At 46.4% G+C, this 14862-nt stretch overlaps 1 protein-coding gene across 1 annotated transcript in view; it reads right to left on the bottom strand.

The window, feature by feature from the left end:
• The window catches only part of LOC128831272 (uncharacterized), a 167654-nt gene that overhangs the window by 81029 nt on the left and 71763 nt on the right, over positions 1–14862 (bottom strand). The window contains exons 10-11 of the mRNA XM_054017589.1: positions 7632–7895; positions 2225–2432 (exon numbers count right to left, since the gene is read on the bottom strand). Coding sequence (XP_053873564.1) covers positions 2225–2432; positions 7632–7895 — 472 coding nt within the window. The remainder of the gene's footprint in view (positions 1–2224; positions 2433–7631; positions 7896–14862) is intronic.

The following is a 14862-nucleotide window of genomic DNA, read 5'->3' as shown; positions in this document are numbered from 1 at the left end:
AGCAGCACATATGGTACAGCTTTGTAAGATCACTCACTATTTAGACTACCACAGTGGAGTGAGTTAAAGACAGAGCATTGGTCTTACATTTAGAATGTTCTCGCTTTTTCTGGCTTGTGTCTCAACCTTCATGTCACTTGAACATAGCTCTTTGCAGCTTAACAGATATAATACAGTATTTATAGCGCATATCAATGTGCGACAGCTTGCCGCAGATCATAAACACATTTTTCTGTTGGAAATGTTGGAGTCATGATTTTCACCACGTGATCTCCAGTTCCCTAAGGTTTGCTCCTTTAATTGTAAATAGCCAGAAAGTCATCAAGCTAGCATTTAATAAACTTTTAATTTGAAATGGATTACCACATGTTGTGTTTGTTTACCCATTATTAAATCTCTTAGCAACATATCACCAGCAGAAACAGCATACTGTAGCAGTGCACAGATACATTAGAAAACAAACCCATGGGGGTTATTAACAGCTAATAATATCTTTAAAGAAGGCTCCAAGAAAAATAAATAAATATAAACAATGTAGAAAATTATTCCTAGAGATTGTGGTTGTGAAATCTACACAGGCTGGAGAATACAGCTCTCCCACAATCAGCTTATCAGCCTGCTTCCGAGATCTATGTACGGAACAGCACATGCACTAATGCTACTCTGTAGTTCTCAAAACTTACATCATTCAAAACTTTTTTGATAAGCTTGTGACACATTTTGTGTGTGTGTGCGTGCGCGCACGCATGTTTCTCGTGATGGCACCTGGCCACTTGCACATTTTTTTCAGTGTGTATATGTACATGAGATGAAGAAATAACAATGGTGGGGATGATCTTGGTTTGTTAATTATTTGCCAGTTTCTAGGTTTACTTGCTAAATTATAAATTACTTGGGGCAGTACATCTTGGATACCACACCCAAATGCCATACTTGAGTAGGTGTCTGCCTCTGGAAGGTGGCAACTGCATATGTATTATGTGAAGAGGTCTTACTCCCCTACTTAGTATAAGTCTAAGCACTCTCAGCTGCAGATACCACAGGCCATATAAATCCCTACGGGGGCCACAGTACAAGTTCTGCTGGGCTCTAAAGTGGCCCAATAATAATAGTTGGCAACTATCCTACAAAACTCATCTTCCTTGCCCATTGCTCCATGTCAGCTGCTTCCTCAAATGCTCCTACTGGCTTCTTTTCACCTCACTCTTCAAATCTAAACCTCTTGGTATTCTGCACAAATTGACTCTGGCTTATGTGCAGGTTGTCATCTTTTCCGACTCCCGACTTCCTCTCTGTCCTGCACCCAAGTCTTCCAACTTCCCACACTTCTTTTCCTGTTCTCAAACAACTAAGGCAACTTTGTGTTCAAGAACCAAACCCTTTAATGATTAAGAGACACACAAGACACAAATGGAAAGCACAAGCTATTGTTGAGCTGCAGCCTCCAGCTAATTAACGGAGGCGACACGGGGAAGTGCCTGCCTGCCAAAAGAAGAAGATGATCTTTGATCTCTGCAGCCACCTCCCACGTGCTTACATAGAAAATCAGCCATACAGCAGAGTGCTTTGGCACCCTTCTCGTACTTGTCTTTATGGAGGAGGAGCAGGATCTATTTGGGTGGGCCACCGTCAGGAAAGTCTGCTGTCTGGTCGAAAAAAAACTAGATAACTTCATGGAGGATAGGTCCATCAAAGGGTATTAGCCAGGATGGTCAGGGATTCAATCCCATGCTATGAGTGTCCTTAGTCTCTGTCTGCCAGAAGCTGGGTGTGGATGACAGGGGATGGATCACTTGATGCTTGCCTGTTCCGTTCATTCCCACTGAAGCACCTGGTATTGGCCACTGTTGGAAAGCAGGATACTGAGCTAGATGGACCTTTGGTCTGACCATTCTTAAGTTCTTATGGTCAGTGAGGCTGCTTCGGAAGACTCAATGGGTCTGTCTACACTGCAGCTGGGAGCAAGCCCTGCAGCCCAGGTAGACAGACTCATGTCAGCGCTATTGAGCTAGTGTGCAAACAGTAGCAGGATGGATGTTGTGGCTTTGGTGGAGACTCAGACCCAGCCTTCTGGGCTCAGACCCAGTGTGTCAGCCCAAACTGCCCCAAGCCACAATTATAGGGGTTGCTACAGTGCCACCTATAATACATACTGATCTATATTACCTAACGAGAAGATTTCTGGGTGATACTAATTTAGCAAGAAAAGTAATGGCTAACCAACCTTGAAAAGATGCTAAGGAGCATTTTGAGTGAGTGCCTGGATGTAGACATGAACTTCTGAATCCATCATCTTGTGGTCCATATATTTTTATCTTGTCTGAATCTCCATTCTTCTCAGTAATGTTTGAATAAGCAAGAAATTCAGGTGAGAGCTGGAGACATGTCTCGTACGTCTTCTGCTCATCTGAATACCATGGTAGTTTAATAATCTAGTAAAAGAGAAATCTGTTATCTGAATGGTTCAGCATTCCACAAAATCAAGACATCTTTATTTTTACACTGTTCTTAAGGCTTGTCTACACTGCCCTACAGGGGCATGAATAGCAGTGCACACCAAAGTGCTGTGCTGTAACTCTCCTGAGTGGACGCTGCAGGCACAAAGTAAAAAGTTCCTAGTTCACGTTAATTCATAAACTTAGTCCTCGTCCCAGTTTGCATCAATGAAGTGCTGTTTCAAGAAGACTAAGTTAACACAAACTAGTAACCTTTTAGCTCTCATCTGCAGTATCCACTCAGAGGAGTAACAGCACAGCACTTTGAGAATGGCTACACTTGTGAGTTAGAGCGCATTAAAGCAGCTCCGGGCCCCCTAACTCATGACGCGTTCTCACTGGCAAGGCATGTAGAGCACCTGGACTCTGGGGCTGGAGCGCTCCTGGTAATCCACCTCCATGAGAAGCATAACGCTTGCTGTGCCCTGGCTGGAGCGTCGAGGCGCCAGTGTGGACGCCCTGGTCTATTAATGTGCTCTGATCGGCCTCCAGAAGTGTCCCACAATGCCTGTTCTAGTCACTCTGGTCATCACTTTGAACTCTATTGCCCTGCCCTCAGGTGACCAACCGTCAAACCCACCCTTTAAATTCTCTGGGAATTTTGAAAATCCCCTTCCTGTTTGCTCAGCAAGGTGTGGAGTGCTCTCAGTGAATATTTCCAGGTGACCCATGCCTCTATGCACCAGGCGATCCCCAATATGGAGCAATGGTGAGGTGCTGGACCTCATCAGTGTTGGGGGGAGGAAGCTGTCCAGTCCCAGCTGCGCTCCAGCCGTAGGAATTACGATACCTTCGGGCAGATATCAAGGGACATGATGGAAAGGGGCCATGACCGGGACGCACTGCAGTGCAGGGTTAAAGTGAAGAAGCTGCGGAATGCCTACCGCAAAGTGCGCAAGGCAAACAGCTGCTCTGGTGCTGCCCCCATGACCTGCCATTTCTACAAAGAGCTGGTCGCAATACTTGGGGGCGACCCCACCTCCATTCTGAAGACCACCATGGACACTTCAGAGCCAAGTTCAACAAGGCAGGAGGAGGAGGAGGAGGAAAGCAGGAGCGAGGGTGCGGAGGAGGAGGGAGACAGCCCGGCATCCCTAGATGCATGCAGCCAGGAGCTGTTCTCAAGTCAGGAGGACGGTAGCCAGTCGCAGCGGCCAGTGCTTGCAGAAGGACAAACACCAGAGGAGGTGCCTGGTAAGCAGCTTTTATTTTGGGAATTAAGTTGTTCGGTGCAGGCTCTTGGGGTCAGGAGAGTTAGGGCTGCATGCATGCCTAGATGTGGAATAGGGCGTTGATGTGCTCTCTCACATCACAGTAATCGGCCTCAGTGATTTCTTCAAAGGTCTCATGCAGAAGCTGGGCAATGCGCTTGCGCAGGGTCCTTGGCAGAGCTACTGTGCTCTGTGTCCCAGTAAGGTTAACATGTCCGTGCACTGTGCAGTGAGGGGCGGGGGGACCATTGCTGCACACAGGCAAGCTGCATATGGGCCAGGGCAGAAGCTGCATTGTAGTAGAAGAGCCTCCCTTGCTTCCCAGGTCACCCTCAGCAGTGAGATATCTTCCAGGACGAACTCATGTGGAAAATGTGGGGACAGCGTTCAGTATAGGGGCCCCCTGCAGCTGTTGGCTCTCCCCAAGGCACAGAACCCCAGAGGACAGTATGACCGTGAAACAATCAGTCCCCTTGCCCCTGTGCTTACTCACTATTTTGGGGCTCCTGTGGGTTATGTGAGCTCGCTTTGGGACGGGCAATTTCTGCTATTGTGTACACTGTGCTTGTCTTTAAGTATGGACGAATCATACTTGCTCTGTCTGGTGTGAACAACGCTGCCTCTGTTAAGTGCTGCATTTTGGCTTTACAGATGCAATCTTGAGATCCCAGCCATCCTTGTTATCAACGGCCGAAAGACTCCAAAGAATCAGGAAGCGGATGAGAAAAAGCAAAGAGGATATGCTGCATGAAGTCATGCAACAGTCCCTTAATGAAAATCAAAAAGTGCAGGAGTGGCAGAAGACTGAAAGGAGGGTCGGCCAGCAGAATGCGGATCGCCGGCACCAAAGCATAGAGCAGCTGCTAAGCATCATGGAGCGCCAAGCGGACTCGATACAAGTGCTCGTAGCAATGCAGGTGGAGCACTTCCATGCCCGCCTGCCCGTGAAGCCCTTGTCCCAAAACTCTTTCCCTTGTGCCCCCATGTTCCCGCCAACCCACTTTCCCCAACATCTGGGTTCTTATTGCCACCAGCTGCCTCCAACACATATAGTTTCACTATCCAGCCCTGCAAACTACGACCCTTACCTACTGCACCCCTATCACCATGCATTGTAGCCAGCCTGAAGTGCAACACTCATTGCACAGCACTCCAGGCAGGAAGGCTGAGTATGATAACAGGACATACGCAAATCTATGATGGTCCTGTTCCCCACCCTACCCCCGTCCCTCGTCCCACACAGCATAGATGTGTTATGCCCTTTCTGTTTTTTGGCTTTGTAAACATTCTTTATTATTGCATTAAGTAAAAGACACTGTAGCCCATGAAAGCAACAGGCACTGCAAGTCAGTGCATCATACGTAGCAAACAGATTCCTACTAACATTGGAACCACTGCACTTTACTCCTGTGCAGGGCACCCAAACATTAGTGGTGGCTTTCAGCCTCAAATTGCTCCCTCAAAGCATCCCTAATCCTTGCAGACCCGTGCTGGGCACCTCTAATAGCCCAGCTCTCTGGTTGTTCAAATTCAGCCTCCAGCTGTTGAACCTCCGAGGTCCATGCCTGAGTGAATCTTTCACCCCTCCCTTCACAAATGTTACGGAGGGTACAGCACGCGGATATAACCGTGGGGATGTTGTCATCGGCCAGGTCCAGCTTCCCATACAGACAGTGCCAGCGGCCCTTTAAATAGCCGAAAGCATACTCCACAGTCATTCTGCACCGGCTCAGCCTATTGTTGAACCACTCCTTGCTGCTGTCAAGGCTCCCTGTGTAGGGTTTAATGAGCCACGGCATTAAAGGGTAAGCGGGATCTCCAAGTATCACAATGGGCATTTCGACTTCCCCTACGGTGAAATGGTCTGGGAAGAAAGTCCCAGCTTGCAGCTTCCTGAACAGTCCTGTGTTCAAAAAGATGTGTGCATCATGCACCTTTCCAGACCAGCCTGTGTTAATGTCAATGAAATGCCCACAGTGATCCACAAGCACCGGAAGAACCATAGAGAAATATCTCTTCCGATGAACATACTCAGAGGCTAGGTGGGCTAGTGCCAGAATTGGAATATGCGTTCCATCTATCGCCTCTTCGCAGTTGGGGAAACCCATTTGTGCAAAGCCAGCCAAAACATCATGCACATTACCCAGAGTCATGGTTCTTCTGAGCAGGATGCGATTAATGGCCCTGCAAACTTGCATCAACACAATTCCAATGGTTGACTTTCCCATTCCAAACTGGTTAGCAACTGATTGGTAGCTGTCAGGAGTTGCCAGCTTCCAGACTGCAATAGCTACCCGCTTCTCCACTGGCAGGGCAGCTCTCAATCTCGTATCCTTGCACCGCAGGGTGGGGGCGAGCTCAGCACACAGTCCCATGAAAGTGGCTTTTCTCATCCGCAAGTTCTGCAGCCACTATTCGTCATCCCAGACTTGCATGACAATGTGATTCCACCACTCAGTGCTTGTTTCCTGAGCCCAAAAGCGGCATTCCACAGTAGTGAGCATGTCCATGAATGCCACAAGCAATCTCATGTCCAGTAGCGCAGCTGGAGGGGAGCAGGGGGAGCGTCCACTCCCACTGAGCAGAAAAGTGGCACCTTTTTAATCTTTAATCTTTACTCACCCGGCGGTGCTCTGGGTCTTCAGCGACACTTTAACTCACCTGGTGGTGCTCCGGGTCTTCGGTGGCACTTCGGCAGCAGGTCCTTCAGCCGCTCTGAGTCCACTCCGGGTCTTCAGCGGCACTTTGGTGGCGGATCCTTCAGCCACTCTGGGTCAGTCGGGGTTTTTCTTCTTCTTTTTTCTTTGTGGTGGCGGGTGGCGCCTGTTTTTATTTGTTCACTCCCCCTGCTGCTAAAACCTGGCTTCGACACTGCTCGTGTCATATGCGTTATGTGAGTCGACATCATCCTAGGACTCTCACTGTCAGTTTGTAGCTTAAGGAGTAACTCGACTGCAATTCGTGACGTGCTGGCGAGACCCATCAGCATATTCCTCAGCAGTGGGATCCATTCCCACAGACTGAAAGGGAAGACAGAGCACGCAGTACAAAAAACAGTGAAAGGTGGCATCAAATGTGGACTGAAGCACAGGGATTGCTGGGATGTAGGGCTGGTGCACCTTGCGTCCCCCCTCCTAGCCCTGCGACAGCTCCCCCCCCCCCGAGATGCACCCCCCCCCCAGTGGCAGCTCCCCACCCCAGGAGCCGTGCAGCAGCTCCCCACCCCAGCTCACCTCTACTCCACCTCCTCCCCGAGCACGTCGCCCCCACTCTAATTCTCCTCCCCTCCCAGGCTTGCGGCACCAAACAGCTGATTGGTGCTGCAACCCTGGCGTTGGGACAGGACCCAGAATGCACCGCACTTCCCGCCCCCTTCCCACAAGCTACAGCGCCAGAATGAGAAGAGGTGCTCTGTGGGATAGCTGCCCATAATGCACTGCTCCCAATGCCACTGCAAGTGCCACAAATGTGGCCACACCGTGCGCTTGCAGCTGACAGTGTGAACACACTGCAGCGCTTTCCCTGCTGTGGTCTCTGAGGAATGGTTTAACTCACAACGCTCTACATCTGCAAGAGTAGCCATGCCCTTGGTGACCTCTGCTATTGACATCCCCGTAGTCTGAACTCTAGGGCAGAGCAGCCATAAACTCTAGAAGTTAACAGGGCTGGCTTTAGGATTCTGGAAAGCTCCCATCCTCCCAAACACTTCTTTCTTCACAATTGCCCCCACTCCGTCCAGTATTTCCTCCTTTAACTAGATTCCTTATCAAAGATACTTCTTCAATATAAACTCGTATTCCTGGAAATGTATTCAAGTTATTGTCATTACCCTTTACCCTGCTTTAAGATAACACTGGTTTTAAGTGTGTCCCAGGCAAACTGGAATCCATGAGGAGGGGCTTATGGCAGGCCTAAGGTTACAAACCTGAAAATAGAGGTTGCACAACCAGTGGTCTAAATCCAATGAAATCAAATTTTCAATTTTTTTGAAGCGGTCAAATTTTGAATCATAATGGCCTCTGAGAAAAGGGCATTTAAACTTCCCCTGTAAAGTGTTGAAATTATTATCACATAAAGGAAAAGCGCCCCATCCTACAACACAGTCGATGTAAGTATTGGTCTCATGAAGAAGAAAGAGTTCAAAGAGGAGTATCATGCCTGGTTTCACCTCCTTTCTAGCAGGCAGAACCTAACAAGAGATAAAGGGAAAGAAAGTATTAGTTATGATCAGAGAAACAGTTTCCCTGTCTCAGACTAAGTCTAACAAACTTCATACGTATGATCTAGTGTAACACACTGAAGAACACCTCAGTCACACATCTGAATGATTTCCACCATCTCTCTGATCAAAAGTGCAGTGTTGTATATTTTATTCATGCTATAATGTGTGTTTTCCTGCATGCTTTTTACCTGTTTTTTTTTTAAATAAGCATAGAAAAGCTTTCATTACTATCAAATGCAAGTTAATAGAGTCAATAGAACATTTAAAAACCGACCAACTGTTGAATCTAAGGCCTTGGCTACACTTACCAGCTAGTTCGACGGCTGGAAATCGAAGTTCTGGGTTCGACTTATCGCGTCTAGTCTGGACGCGATAAGTCGAACCCGGAAGTGCTTGCCGTCGACTGCGGTACTCCAGCTCGGCGAGAGGAGTACCGCGGAGTCGACGGGGGAGCCTGCCTGCCGCGTGTGGACCAAGGTAAGTTCGAACTAAGGTACTTCGACTTCAGCTACGTTATTCACGTAGCTGAAGTTGCGTACCTTAGTTCGAATTAGGGGGGGTAGTGTAGACCAAGCCTAAGTAAGCCCTAATTCTCTTGCAGGACTCTGATAGGGCCTACTCAAATTCCCTTCAAGGACCTATTCTGTGTGGCTCTTGGCCTATGTGGCTTTGGAGAATTCATCTATTCTGACATCTCCATGGTATCCACTAAGTAAAGACTGCCTCAGTCTAAAGGGTGGATTCATAAACTCCTCCCAACCCACTCATGGGAATGATATTGGTAGGCAAGTGAGCTGCAGCCTATTCCCTCAAACAAAAATGGAGAGCCCATCTAATGAGGCATTTGAGTCCCAGAGTAGGAGTCATTAAGGACTTTGGGGTAGTAAAGTCCCACCCCATCAACAGACTGGTAATTGCAATTCTAATGTTTCATAGGCTAGCCAAATCTGTTCTCATCACCTTGGAGACATGTAAAGGGTTACTTCAGCCCCAGGGCCCCAGAAAGCATTGGGTTCCCATGACAAGACCTGCAAATTAAGGATGAAGCAATATCCCTGAAGTAATAAATATATTTAAATCCTTTTCCTTTGTAAAGCAATTCAAGTTCAGAAAAGAAACGCTGATCCAATGTCACAATTTTTACCATGCTATTGAAGTAATTTAAGGTTTGATCCTGTTCCTGTTAAATAGGACCACATCCCTTAATTAATTTTAGAAAAAATGAAACAAAAAACCCTAGGAGTTGTATTGTCACATGCATAGAGTTGCCACCTGTCCTGGTTTTACCAAGATCATCCTTTTTTTGAAATAGCTGTCTTGGGAAATCTGTACGGCTGCTCACTACACACTGCCAGTTGTCCAGTTTTAGGGGCTCAGGATCATCATGGATGTCCTGTTATTTTTGTACAGAGGTGGTAATGCACCCCAACAGAAGCTCTGAGAGACATGATGTTACCCAGGGTTCTGGAGAGTGCAAGGGGAAAAAGGTAACCACACCAATTTGGAAGAGTGTAAATCATCTGCTCCCCTTTGTTCCTAACCAGTTCTGCTGAATGATACAGGACAGGGGCCCGAGCCCCATCTCTTATATATATATATTACAGTTTTATATTAGCACTCATCATTGTAGTATTTGAGTGCTTTCTCCCTATCTCTGCCCCCTTTGTGAAGGTTAATGGTGGTGGCAACACTTTTTCTGTGGAGTTCTTGTATGCACTTAGTGTAAGGACTCCCATTGTACCCAGCCCCTGCTCTCCAGACCAGGCAGAGAGAGATGCTCATTGTTCCCTCTTTCTCTCCCTTGTATACCTGTATATACTTTGATGAGGACAAGATTTTCAAGAATGCCCAGTGTTGTTGAGTGCCCCAATTTTTGGGTGCACAATGTGACACATCTTCAGAACTTTCTGAAAGCCAGGCCCTTTGAAGGTATCTCAGGTTGGGTACCCAAAAAAGAAGATATCTAAAATCACCAGTAACTTTTGAAAATCTTCGCCTAAATAATAGTGCCCATAATACTTTAAATTAGTGTGACTTTTTTCACTCAGATGAAGTTCAATAGTTGGTGTACCTGGTCCACTCTACATATTTAAATGACATATCATCTAAGGACATTTAGCTAAACATGTGTCATGAAGCAACTTCCATTCATTTTTAAAAACAGAACGGCGTTGATTCTTTGTTCTTGCTTGCATGGTAGACCAGATAATAGGCATAGACAGCAAGCAAGCTACTAGGTTTTGGGGTTTTTTTCTTTCTCAGTCTCTGGAGTGATGAAGGGCTCTTCTCATACAAATAACAGAAATGTTAGCAAGAGAAATGCTACATGTATATAGTCATGCTACATGACATGAATTTTTTTAAAAGGGGAATATTTATTATTATTTTACAATATAGAGATTTACCTTCCCGTTTCAGGTTATAAATTATGATTGGATGATGGCAAAAGAGGGTAGATCATTTAAGGAAATCTCTGAAAACTATAAATATTGTCATTATGTAGGTGTACTTTACATTAATTATGTAAATATATTCTAAGACTTTGTGTAGGCTTAAAAAGAAACAGAAGCATCTGTTGAAAAATGCCATAACCCTGTGGCAGCTGCTATTAAACCATTAACAGTATCAGGTTTCATTTAAACCAGATTTACCATTTTCTATAACAGCCCGTGGGAAAGCTAAAAACATTAGGCACAAATTACTGACAAAAGAGATCCTTAATCAAGCCATACATTTCATTTGGCTAGTCGGGTGCTAGATAGTAACCTTTGTGATACAAATAAAAAAAGTGATTACAAGGCTAAGGTCAAAGACAATTATCTGTACTGTTGAAAAGTTTTAAAGTATAAACAGCTGAAGTAATTGTCATATCACAGCAGAACTTTTAGTCTATTTCCTATTTGTGGGAAGGGGAGAATTATTATTTTTTTTATGATCCTTTAAGAACAAACTGCCCTGTGCCATGACATCTGTAACAAACTGGACAGTGGTTACACAGCTGGTGTGAGGGAAAGAAAGGTTATTTACCTAATATTAACTGGGGTTCTTCAAGATGAATGGTCCCAATGGGTTTTCACTGTGGGTGCGCATGCACTCCATGTGTCAAAAATGTGAAGATTCTTCAATAGCAGTGTCCATTGGTCTGCACCTGTGTCCTGCACCTCCTTATTCTCCAAACCAAGAGCATAAGGGGAAGCATGGACCAACTGTCTCTCCAGTTCCTTCTCTCCCATGAATCACTCTAGGAAAGAATCTGAGCAGAGGGGAAGGAGGGTAAGACATGGAATACCCATAGGGGCTATATATTGCAAAGAACTCCAGTTACAATAGGCAATTAACCTTTCTTTCTTCTTCAAGTGGTGGTTCCAACGGGTACTAACTGTGAGTGACTCACAAGCAATGCTTTTTGAGAAAGGAGGTTTCGGAGCGGGGATGGAAAGGAATTCTATAGAGAAGCCAGAGGAGATGATATCTAGAGTCCATCTGTCCAACATGATGTGTTGACACATTGAGTGAAAATGAGCCAGATGGCCACCAAAAGAGGTGGGGATATCCAGCAGTGGGGAGACTGGTCGGCAGCTCTGAGAAGTCCCATCAAAATGATTTCTTGGTGAAAGGTTGGAAGTGAGCTGGAAGTGACCGTGGGGCATTTTGTCTGCTTCGGTGTACCCTCTGACACTTCCTGGGAGGTCTATAGGTCCTCTTCTGGTAGAAGGATTGAGAACTGGGCATTGCCTATAGGAAGGAAGTGTGACATACTTCCATTGTGGAGCCAGGAGGTATATTCTCAAGGAGCAGAGGGTTTCCCGAGAGTCTTTAAATATGTGTGACAACTCATCCATCTTTTCACTCAATCAGTTGTTTTCCCAGTCCTCCACTGTAGCTTGAACTTCCTTGGAGAACCCAAAGGAGTGAAGCTACAATGCCTGCATCATGACAACCAAAGTCTCCGTGGAGTGAGAGGTTGTGTCTACTGCCTCTAGCGACGCCTGAAAGGAGGACTTAGCAATGAGCTGGCCTTCATCGAGGATTTCTTGAAAATTGAGACCTGAGTGCCTGGAGGAACTTGTTTGTAAACTCTATTTATTTGATATAGTTAACAAAGTTATATTTGGATGCAAGTGCCTGATTATTCACTGTGTGAAATTGTAGGTTAGCAGAAGGGAAAATTTTCCTTCCCAGGAGGTCCAGTTCCTTGGCTTCCTTGTCAGAAAGTGTTGACCTACGCTGGTTCAATCTGCTGCATTCAGCAGCAGCCTGGACTGCCAAAGAGTTTGTTGTAAGGTGGGAAAACAAAAATCATGACCCCTTAGATTGCACAAAATATCTTTTTTTCTGCCATCTCAGAGGTCGGAGTACAAGTAGCTGAGAGTATGGCAAACTGTTTTGGCAGGTTACAATATGGTTTCATTAACAGGACACACCACCTTGCTAGGACCTGCTAACCGGAGGATGTCCAGAAGCTTGTGAGAAAGGTTCTGAACTTCCTCTAGGGGGATCTGGAGAGAATACTGAGGTTGTCCTGAAATTGCTTGAAATCATCAGAAAGGCAACAGCAAGGCCAGTGTCACTCCCTCATTGGGAAATGAGGAAGAGAAAGCCACAGATGGATGAAGCAGTTCTGGCTGCGTGGGCTATTCCTCTTCCTCACAGTGCTCCTGAAGGGACTGTGGCTCTTCCCTCTGATGGGACTCCTGCTCTAAGTCTAGTTCAGATCCTCTTGGATTATAAGGTCTGAAGTAAGGGTTTCAGTCACCCCAGTAGGGACAGTGTGTAGGTTCATTCGGATATGGAGGCAGTGCCCATGGGGAGGGTACTATTGGTCCCAAGCCTTGGAGTACTGTTTAGAGTGTGAAGGTGCCTATGCAGCTCCCAAATCCCACTCAGGGCTAATCTGGCATCAAAGAATGATGGTCTGGCCTTAGGGTTATCAGAGGACTCCTACACTTCTACCAGTGGAGCTGCTGGTACCACGTATCTGGTGGTAAGGTGTCTGGTAGGGGGAAATGACAAATAATGCACCGAGAGTGGAGAATGCTCAGTACTACAGCCGGTGGACAGAAGTAGTGCACTGATGGTGTATGCACTTCTTTGATTATTGGCTTCAAGAGTATTGGCAACTCCAGGTCCATATAAATCGTTAGGTCATCAAGGATAGTATAAGGTCTAGCAGATGGGAAGCAAGAAGCACTTCTGACCCTAGGAGGCACTGATGCTGCACACTTAGGTTGGGCAGCAGGTGATGGTACTGCTCAGTCCTTCTTTCTGTTGTGTAGTACCATTAGTGCAGTCAGCGACCACTCTCTTCTCTCCTTTGCAGATGCTAGGGTCAGTCCCACCTCCCTGTGCAGGTGGTAACCTTGGATTGGCCTTGGCTCTCAGTATTGACAGGGCAGACCCTGTCAGCAGCATGAAGTGTCATCAGACTTGAAGGGTAAGGGGGTAGGAGAGGCAGCCTCTCTTTAAGAGTCTTAGAGGAGACTTTCTCCCGTTTTTATGGGAGTGTTTGTCCTTACCCTCTTCTTGTTTCTGCCTGATAGTTGTTAGACCAGGGAACTGAGGTTCTGGAGCTAGAGAGTGCTGGGTCCAGACAGGCTCTACTTGGTGACTCCGACCAGTGTATGGGGGGGTCAGAGAGCCCAGGAGCAGGTAGGGGCCTTATGGATAGCTCCTTCAGGTGTCTTTGGAGTGAAACTCATGGGATAGTCATGTTTGAGGAGGGAAGGAGAGACAGATCTCACACATGGAAGGAATGTGAGATTCCCCAAAGCAATACAAGCAGGAGTTGTGGGAATTGCTAACCAGGAAGACCTGAGGACAGCCACACATGATTTGAAACCTGGGAGCTTGGGCATGCTAAATGCCCTGAATGGAAGAGGAGAGGGGCACAAAAACACTACTACCACCTAACTGACTAGATACTAAAACTAACTATAATAAGGAAAAAATAACTATTGACAGCAGGAAACCCTGATTGAAAGGAGATGCTAGCAAAGCTTGGGACACTGAGGAGTTCCATCTTGGACTATAAGCAGTAGAAAAGAACTGGAAAGACAGTCAGCTTGTGCTGTCTCTTATGCCCTTGGTTTGGAGCATGAAAACACACAGACATGGGCTGATAGACACTGGTACTGAAGAATCTTTTGGTCTCAGGTGCATGGAGCGCATGCGTATCCACAGTGAATACCCATAGCGAACAACACTCTAAGAAGAACTGACTTATGCAGACTGGTATCATCTTCTTGTTTCTTGGTGTTCTGTTATATCCACTTGTTGTCTCTCGTATTCTTAGATTGTAAGCTTTTCAGGACAGGAAGAATCTCTTTGTTATATATTTATACAGAGCCTAGTGCAACTGGGCCAGGGCCTGTAGGCTCTATCATAATTCAAATACTAAAATAATGATTTTGTAACCCACTGTAGGTGCTGAACTTTCTTCCACCAAAGGCTCTTCACATTTATTCTATAAACACAGGAGTTTTTACATGTGAACTATAGATTTCTGTCTAAGGTGTGTCAGGCCTGGTCTACACTATGATTTTAGGTCGAATTTAGCAGTGTTACCTCGATTTAAGCCTGGACCCGTCCACACGACGAAGCCCTTTTTTTCGACTTAAAGGGCTCTTTAAATCGATTTCTTTATTCCACCTCCGACGAGGGGATTAGCGCTGAAATCGGCCTTGCCGGGTCGAATTTGGGGTAGTGTGGAAGCAATTCGACGGTATTGGTCTCCTGGAGCTATCCCAGAGTGCTGCATTGTGACCGCTCTGGACAGCGCTCTCAACTCAGATGCACTGGCCAGGTAGACAGGAAAAGGCCCGCGAACTTTTGAATCTCATTTCCTGTTTGGCCAGCGTGGCAAGGTGCAGGTGAGTGCAGATATCATCAGCAGAGGTGACCATGATGGAGTCCCAGGATCGCAGAAGAGCTCCAG

This window comes from Malaclemys terrapin, chromosome 2, assembly GCF_027887155.1.
Source record: "Malaclemys terrapin pileata isolate rMalTer1 chromosome 2, rMalTer1.hap1, whole genome shotgun sequence".
NCBI classification, from domain to species: Eukaryota; Metazoa; Chordata; order Testudines; family Emydidae; genus Malaclemys; species Malaclemys terrapin.
This window is presented reverse-complemented; position numbering and strand designations above follow the sequence as displayed.